Here is an 8806-nt window from a genome sequence, read left to right as displayed (position 1 = left end):
TGGGCTCAGCAGCCTGCCATGGGTCATCCTACAACAATGCAGAGGAAGCTGTGCTAGAGAGCACACTGCGGGGCTGCGTATTCTGTCGTATTTTAGATGAGCTAGTGGAAGTGGTCACAGGTCTCACTTGATGATACCTTTAGTGGAAACCTGAGCAGATTATCTCCACACTGATCAGAGCTTGTTAGTGTTTTGACGGGTCTGTCCTAGCTATAGAAACTGATCCAGGAGATTAGCTTCAGAGAGGAGGAGGAGGAAGAGGAGCGGGGAGACACTGCTCTGATCACATCAATCTGCGGGAGATTATTTCCTCGAAAGGTTTGTGAATTTGTGCAGAAGTGCCTGATTAAGCTGATTTAGTGTGATTTGCTTTATTTTCGAAGTAGCTAACTGTTACATTCCGAGCTTGTGCTGCATTAGCTTTTAGCTAAGCTAGCTACATGTTTGCTGGTTTCAGTAGTTACGGACTTGGAGAAATGGTCCTTGAACAAAATGTACATATCTGTAGTTCCTCGTCTGTGCTTTTTATCTTGTTAGCTATTCATTTCCTGATTCTCACACACACACACACACACACACTGATTCTCCTCTCCTGTTGATCCACACTTGCGTCATTTCTGGACACTGTCCTGGGGCTGGCTGACCGTTTTTGTGGCGAAAATTTAGACGTGTTCCCTGTTTATTCCCTCGGGATTGGAAACTTTCTCATAGAGGTGGAGTGGTATTCAAGTTTTCCGTTCCACCTTAAATACAGCGGTTAGATTGGTGTAACAGTGAGGGAAATGGTAACCCCAGTCTGGTTCACCCAGCGAGTCAACACCTCTCCCCACTTCTGCCGACCAGGGCAGTTCTGCAGCTTCTTCTTTTTTTTTACCCCTGAGGCAGACTCCAGTGTCAAGTTATCAGATTGAATTATGTTTACTTTAAGCGGTTAATGTTCATGGTTGTCTATAGTTTGTCTATAGCAAATTTAAGCAGCACTTTTTTTTATTATTTTTATTTTAGTCATTTTTTTTTTTTTTTTTTTTTTTTTTTGCTTGGCTAGATATGTTTTGCCTGAAAACTCTGATCTAAGATTAATCTGAAACCTCGAACTAGCAAAGACGACATTGATAAAAGTACAAAATGATGCACAATACATTTACACACACCCACAGTTTGTGCTCAAAGCCTCACAATAGACCTGCATCTGTTAGATCTGAGTAATTATCGCCAGCTATTGGTGGAAAACTGCCACTTCGGGGTTTATTATTGTAGTAATAATTGTAGTTATCTGAGTAAATAAACTTCTGTGTAATTATCGCCAGCTATTGGTGAAAAACGGGCACTTTGGGCTATTAGATTCAGGCAAGATGTCAAATTTTACCGTTTGTATGTAAATTTACTTACGGTCTGCAGACACCAAACTGAAAAAAAAAGTAAATCTCTATATGTGGAGTATGTAGAAATGTTATATGTGTCAAATATGGCCTTTGTCATAAGCTGCAGACACCTGTATACAGATGACTCATAGTCACGAGAACAGATGGCCCTGCCTTACCTGTAAACCCCTTGTCCCTGATCTTCCCTCAGTTCAGCATGCCGTGCGACTTTTCACAGAGTAAAACAGCAAATGAGTCACAGTACGTGCTGTACCTCCCTCCTTCTGCTCAGAAAACTGTGGTTATATGCTGATTCACCCAGTGCAAAACATGCAGTATAGAGCATGTACGTGCCCTGAGGAAAGAACTGCACGAGCCACCAGTGCAGGCAATACTACCACATAACCTAATACCAGTGTTTTAGTAATAATGTCTTCCAGCGTGATCCGACCCTAGAAGGCACACCAGAAAAGGTCCAAAAGGCTTATTCTTATAGTTCACAGGAACCACAGGGATTGCTCTACACACAGATGAGAAAAACGTAATTATTACACTTTGAATTAAAGCCAGAGCTCTCACACCAGTGCTATACTTATGAAGTGAAGGCTTTGGGTCATTAGTTTCTACAAACTAAGTGGCCGTGCAAGAAGGAAACCAGTAAGGGAGGTCACCAAGAGACCTATGACAACTCTGAAGGAGTTAAAGGCTTCAGCAGCTGAGATGTCCAGGGTTTTCAACAGTCAAAGCTTTTTTTTGTCATAGTGGCCTCCCTCACGAGTTTCCTTCTCGCATGGTCACCCAGTTTATGAGGACGACTTACTGTAGGTAGACTTAGAAAAGTGCCATTTTCCTTTAATTTTTTAAATGATTGATTTAACTGAACTCCAGGGGGTGTTCAGTGACTTTTTTTATATCCACCCCTTTTTCTATACTCTTCAGTAACCTTTTTACTGCAGTGAGACTTGAGACACATTCACTGCACTCCTGCTGATCTCCATTTTAGTAATTGTGAGAATACTAGCAGGGGGTGAACATTTATGCAATCACTTAATTTACATTATTTAATGACATAACTTTGTAGAAATTTGTGTTGAGTTTTTTTGTAAATACTATATTGCCCACAATTCCATTTGTAAAAACAATAAAAGGGAAAAACATACAAGGAGGTAAATACTTTTTATAGGCTCTTTATCATCATATTCATCTTTTGACCTTAAACCCAAATGTCTTCAGTGTATTAAAAAAACTAAATAATTATTATTATTTTGACCCTGAACATCATAATGTCAAAATAGTAATAATCCTAATTCTAAAAATCTGTTCATAATTCAAATATTTTAACTCTAAATTGTGAATTGATCAACAGATTAACTTAACTTATGCTAATTTACCACAATGTAGCTTTAATGTTCCTAACAGGAAAAAAAAAATCAGTTGTGTCATCTTTCCTTCTAAGGTTCAGTTTTACGTTTATTGTTATTGTTAATGTTAATGATGGCTGGAGGCGGGATGCATGTGCATGCACTGGGAATGTTACATTGTGATAGCTTTGTAAGGAATGGGTTGAAGTTGGGATTCAAATAAAGAAATCTTTAAAATGTGTGACTAATGATTTACCTAATCACTTAATTATGCTTCCCTCTTTCAGGTGCCTTAAAATGAAAATTTGTGGAAATTGTTAATGCACAACGAAGAATGGGCAAGTATTATGATATGCACCATACTCCAACTTTAATGTCAAATGAACCCAAATATATATTGTTTTTTTTTATTAGTATTATTATATCAAATGTGCCAGTATCTATTGTTTTTCTTTTCCTCACAGAAGAACTTTACAACATTCCAATTGAAAAATGGACAGAGTCCATGGTGGGCAAATGGTTACAATCAATAGGAGTGAAAGAACAGTACATTAAAAAACTTCATGACGAAGAAGTGGATGGTCAGATCCTGCTTGAAATCACAGAGGATTTTCTGAAAAAAGAGACTGGAATGAAATCTGGCCCAGCACATTTGATAATTACAAAACGAAATGAGTTAGTTAGAATGGTACACAAAGTTCAGGGGCAACACGATAAGATGCATGTAAGGAATGCTGAAAAGAGTGACCAAAGAACAGCACCCAGCAAGGGTGATTCAGCCATCAGCACTGCTAAGAAAGGAAAGCTGAAACGACATTCAGTGCAGACAAAAATGGATTCAAAGCCTCGACCTTTCTGTAAAAGCGGTAGTGACTTTACATATGTGCAGCACAATGTTCTTCAGCCTGAATCCGGTCCCATTGATCTTATAACTCCATGTCACGAGTACAAGGCCTTTACTGATGCTGCTACACTGGACTGCCCAAGAATTCAAGCAAAACTGGCAAATGAAGTTTTCAAATTTGCCACAGGCTGCATAAACATACGATCAAATGGCACAATACACTTTGGTGTCATGGACGGACAGGATGATTCTTCTTATGTACACGGTGAAATCATTGGTGTTCCGATTCAAAAAAAGAGCTGGTACGTTGACGCGTTGAACCTCATTAACAGAAGTTTCTCCACCACTGACACTGAGCTAATCCAGCAGTGCATTCGACCACCAGAGTTCGTTCCAGTATCTCGCACAGACAATGAAGAAGAACGGTATGTAGTTGAGTTTGACATTGTTCCGTCAATAAGCATTGTCAGAAATAAAATGTTTTCTGTCCGCTTGCCAAACTTTAGAGAGACATCGAACAAAATTGAATTGGAAAAGGAAACCATCTATTGCAGACAAGGTTCCAGAACAACCCCAGTTGATGCAAATGTATTTTACCAAGGAATTCAGACCAGGGATGCCTACAGAGAAGGACAAGAGCAAGCGCAAGAGCAGGCAAATCCTGAAGTTTGCCAAGATCTTGGAAGAAAACTCATCATGCTTGTAACAAGTGGGAAGAAAATCATGCAAAAAGAGAAATGGTACATACTTGTTACAAACAGGTTTCCCAAGAAAGATCTTGACAACATCAATTTCTTGCTGAACATGAACATTTTCTGCGTGTTTGACTTTGACCCAGATTCCAAAGTTTCTGGATTATGTCAAGAATATGATAAACACCATGCAGTGAATGTTCATTTCATGCAGAACTACAAACCTCCAAGTGGCATGAGCATCAGAGAATTTGAGTCTCATCTCCATTTGTTTGAACAAATAAGTTGGATATTTTGTAATGGACGGAGTGATTTCAAAGGCAACGAGCCTCCCTGTGATGAACATACTTGGTCTAAAACAAGGAGGACCTTCCTAAAAGACTGTGTCTCCTTGCTCTGCAAAGACATCTTGCCCAAGGGAACCTTTCTTGTGATTTTCCTCCTCACCTCTCCAGTTGAGACCCCCCTCCTGAACACATTCTATGAGTTCTTCACTGACATGGAAGGGCATGAAGACATTATCTGCATCTCAGAGTCCGAAGAGAATTTTCAAAAATGGAAGAGCTTTGCTCTTGGATCTTGTGAAGAACAAACTGTGAACGATTCAAGTGTTGTCGGGATGAAAATGAGCCACATCAACGCAACTTTACAGCGAATCCAGACCACCACAATCCGTGCAGCTAAGCTCTTACCTGTGCATTTCAAGGGAGAGTGCTATCTTGAGAAGCGTGAGGAGGAAATGATGTGTTCATTAGAGATTTTGAGCAGCAACCAGTGTGAAGACACCATCCCTGAGGTCATTGATTCACAGAAGGAGGATATAGAGAGACAGTTTTACCTTGGAGGAAAAGTGACTTGGATGAACTTTTGGCTTGCAGAGAAAAAGTATGTCGGTGACCTTATTCACAGAGATGCCTACCACGAAGTGACCAACCTTCTGAAGGATTCTCGCAAGTGGAGTCCAGATCAGCTGCACATTCATTGCATCAACATATACCATCATCCTGGCAGTGGTGGAAGCACAGTGGCAAGGCAGGTGCTTTGGAACCACAAAAAAGAGCTGAGGTGTGCAGTTGTGAAAACATCATACTCCGTTAATACCGTCTCGGAACATGCTGTCAAGCTTTGGAAGTACGAGGAAAAAGATCCACAGAAATCCCTCCCTATCCTCTTGCTTATTGAGGATTGTGATAAGGAGTATATAGAAGACTTGAAGAATGAATTAGAAATGGCTGTCTACGCCCACAAAATTCCACATGGAACAGTGTGCTTCATTCTCCTCAGCTGTAGACGATCCTACAGCCCAGAGAAAATGTGTAAGGCTTCACCTCTGCAGAATGTGTCTGTGACTCACAAACTTTCAGAAGAAGAGAAAAGACATTTTGCAAGAAAACGACAGACGCTTGAGCAGCACTTCTCGCCAGAGTTCATCCTGACATTCATACTGATGAGTGAGGAATTTGAACATAAGACCATTGCTACATATGTCAAACAATTTGTTGAACACTTGCTGCAAGACATTGATCATGCATCTGTTGTCACGCAACTCATTTGCTACGTAGCTCTACTCAACACTTATGTCCAGAACTCCTTCATCTCTCAGTCACATTGTGAAGACCTCCTTGCTTTATCCGTCAAGATTAAAAACACAACAGAGAGATTTCGACAACACACTTTTGAGGGTTCTCTAAGTGACCAGGCAAAATTGGTCTTTATACACCTAAGAGATGAAAAAACCCACATTCAGTCTATCAGAATCATTCACCCATTGGTTGCAAAGGAAATTCTTCATCAGCTTTTAGGTTACAAGCGACAACAAAGTGACCTTGCACTTGAACTTCTCAACAACGATGTACTTTTTGAACACAGATTTGGGAGAGAAGATTACATGAAATTCCTGCGTGCACTTTTCATGAGGCGTTACAGGATCAGCAGAGGTGATAAATCAGACAGCCTCTTCTCTCCCCTGATTGAGCATGTGAGAAAAAATGAAAAGCCAGAAAAGGCTATTGAGCTTCTCAAGGAGGCATACAAAAGATTCAACAAGGATGCATTTTTTGCTCAGCAAATAGCTCGTCTCAGTTACAAGTATGAGAATTTTGAACATGCAGAACACTGGGCAGACATTGCAGCAACAAAACAGCCGAACAACTCTTACATTCTTGACACCAAAGGTCAGGTATATAGAAGATGGTTCATAGCAAAATGCAAAGCAGTGGATAGTCAGGTCAAAACACCTGAGAACACAGCCAAGCTCATTGAAACTGCTCTTAAAGCCATGGAATGCTTTGAAGCAAGTGAGAAAGCAGCAGTTGAAGACGCTGAGACAATGAACAATTCAGGATTTTTTGCAACTGTAGAGGTAGGATGCAGCTTGTTGGAGCTAATTTTTTCACTTCGCATGTTCTCAAACAAAATGAATGGCCATTCTGAATGTGTGAAATACTTGGTTACGGAACACATTCCCAAAGAAATCGAAAAACCGTGGAAGGATTTTCATTACAAGCTTAAAAGCCTTCAAGCTACAATGCAAAAGTCGCTGGAGTGGATATCAGAAGACTTGAGTTATTTCCAGACAGACATAAGTGCAGATGAGGAAACCTCTGAGACTGTTGAGCTGAAAATACGTCACCCAAAGAGTTGGTTGGTAAATAAGTCCTCTGTTTATGGCAAGTTCTTCAGTAATGTACCTGTCCAGTATCAGTCTGATCCAGCTAAACTGACTCCTTTCAGTAAGCGCATGATCATCAATCGTCTTGGTGGAGGAAACATCACAACAATCTTTTGTATCCTAGACAAGAAAGACAAAAAGACAGAAGAGAAAGATAAAAAGACAGGAAAGCATGACGAAAAATCAAGGGAGAAAGAGAAAGATGCAGTAGACATTTTAGAGGAAATCATCTCACTGTATCCAAAAAACCCAGCAGGTGCTAAAATGGATCAGGTGGATATTGTTAACTGCATAGCTTCCCACATTGCCTTAAGTACAGCCTCAACCCATTCATCGAAGCTGGCTCCCCTCAATGACTTACGGAGGCTCAGCCGCCAGTTTCCTCAAGACAAATCAAGGTGCATGGCAAGTTCTCTTTTCTTAAGCATCCTGTTATACTGGCCGGAAGAGCATGACAATGATGATGAAAAGGAGAGCAAATATGAAACCATCCTCTCAGCTGTTGACTATCTCCAGCCTGTGTACTGGAAGAAAATGAAGGACATCCCTCGCAGAAGGAGAAGGATTTACACCCACTTCTTCTTGGGGCATGGAGTTGGATATGACAAATTTGTCCACAAGAGTAAGATTGAAATAACCACAGAACTTTCCTCCGTTTCGGAAAAACGTCTCAGGTGGTTACATGGGGAATTGTTCAGAACACCAGAAATTGCTAAAATGCTGAAGCGCGTCAGTGGCTGGACAGAGAATGGAAATGTGTACCTTGAGGGTCCAAAAAAGAAAAAGCTTCCTATTCAGGCTCTATATGTACCCTCAGTGCCCTATGGCAATGAAAATGTCTCATTCTATCTGGGCTTTACCTTCAGAGGACCTGTTGCATATGACATCACAGTGAGAAAGTAGAGGCAAGATCCAGACAGACTCACTAATGAGTAAAAAGAAGATCTATATTGAATAAGTCTGAAAAACAGATGGGATTGGATGAGATTTTTGTGTAGCTATCATGGTATGTAACAAGACATTTCTACTGGCAAACATGTCTAAACTTATTAACAAGCAATGCTTTTGGGTGTCATATTTTACCTGTGTATGTATATATACTTTTGATATCTTATATATTTTTGTTATACTTCTTTATTATGCATGATCACATCAATGGATTTTTGTAAAATGTCAGGATTGTTTTATGTATTAACTGAACTGACATACCTAACCCTGTAAGGATTTATTGCACAGTTTTGTTACAGAATATATTGACTGTCATTTTAATAGATGCTACAATAAACATGTTTATTATAATACATTTAGCATTTCATTATTGACTTATTAGCCTTTTAAACTAGAATATGAATGTTTCTATTAATACGTTGAACTGGCTTTTGAGATGTCGAGACTGATCTTCTAGCGAAAATGTCTACTGTTTTACAACCCATTGCTGTGTACAAGAGGAAACCTGACTTCTATCAGCAAAGAAAAGACTACAAATGACCCCTCTTAGAGTTGACTCTTCAAACCCAACTTTAATGTAACCAAGGAAAAACTACAAAAAAGTAAAATGTAATTTGATTACCTTAATTTACACCTAAACTCAATGTAGACCTAACCTTAACCTACACCTTAATCTACAGGTTAACCTTAGCTTAACCCTTATTCTTAGCCTAACCTTAACTATAGTGAAATGAAGAATTCTTACCAGTCCTATCATTCTTTTCATTTCTTTTTCTAGCTCCAAATAGTTCATAAAAAGCTATCTGTGCTTTGACGATTCAGTCAAGCCATCTGTGCTTCAATATACACTGCTCAAAAAAATAACACTCTAACACATCCTAGATCTGAATGAATGAAATATTCTCAATGAATACTTTGTTCTGTACAAA

At 39.6% G+C, this 8806-nt stretch overlaps 1 protein-coding gene across 2 annotated transcripts; it reads left to right on the top strand.

The window, feature by feature from the left end:
* Window positions 1–11: 11 nt before the first annotated feature.
* samd9l (sterile alpha motif domain containing 9 like) lies at window positions 12–8230 on the top strand. Of its 2 annotated transcripts, XM_072693810.1 has the most exons (3): window positions 12–318; window positions 3010–3060; window positions 3187–8230. In XM_072693810.1, exons 2-3 carry the CDS (start codon window positions 3057–3059, stop codon window positions 7830–7832), a joined length of 4650 nt encoding a protein of 1549 aa, XP_072549911.1. In that variant the 5' UTR covers window positions 12–318; window positions 3010–3056; the 3' UTR covers window positions 7833–8230. The 2 variants fall into 2 exon arrangements, with proteins under 2 accessions (XP_072549911.1, XP_072549910.1); XM_072693809.1 differs by having other exon boundaries at window positions 3010–8230.
* Window positions 8231–8806: the final 576 nt, after the last annotated feature.

The sequence above is a fragment of the Salminus brasiliensis genome, chromosome 12, assembly GCF_030463535.1.
Source record: "Salminus brasiliensis chromosome 12, fSalBra1.hap2, whole genome shotgun sequence".
Lineage (NCBI taxonomy): Eukaryota > Metazoa > Chordata > Actinopteri > Characiformes > Bryconidae > Salminus > Salminus brasiliensis.
Note: the sequence above shows the minus strand (reverse complement) of the source record. Positions and strands in the feature narration are given on the sequence as shown.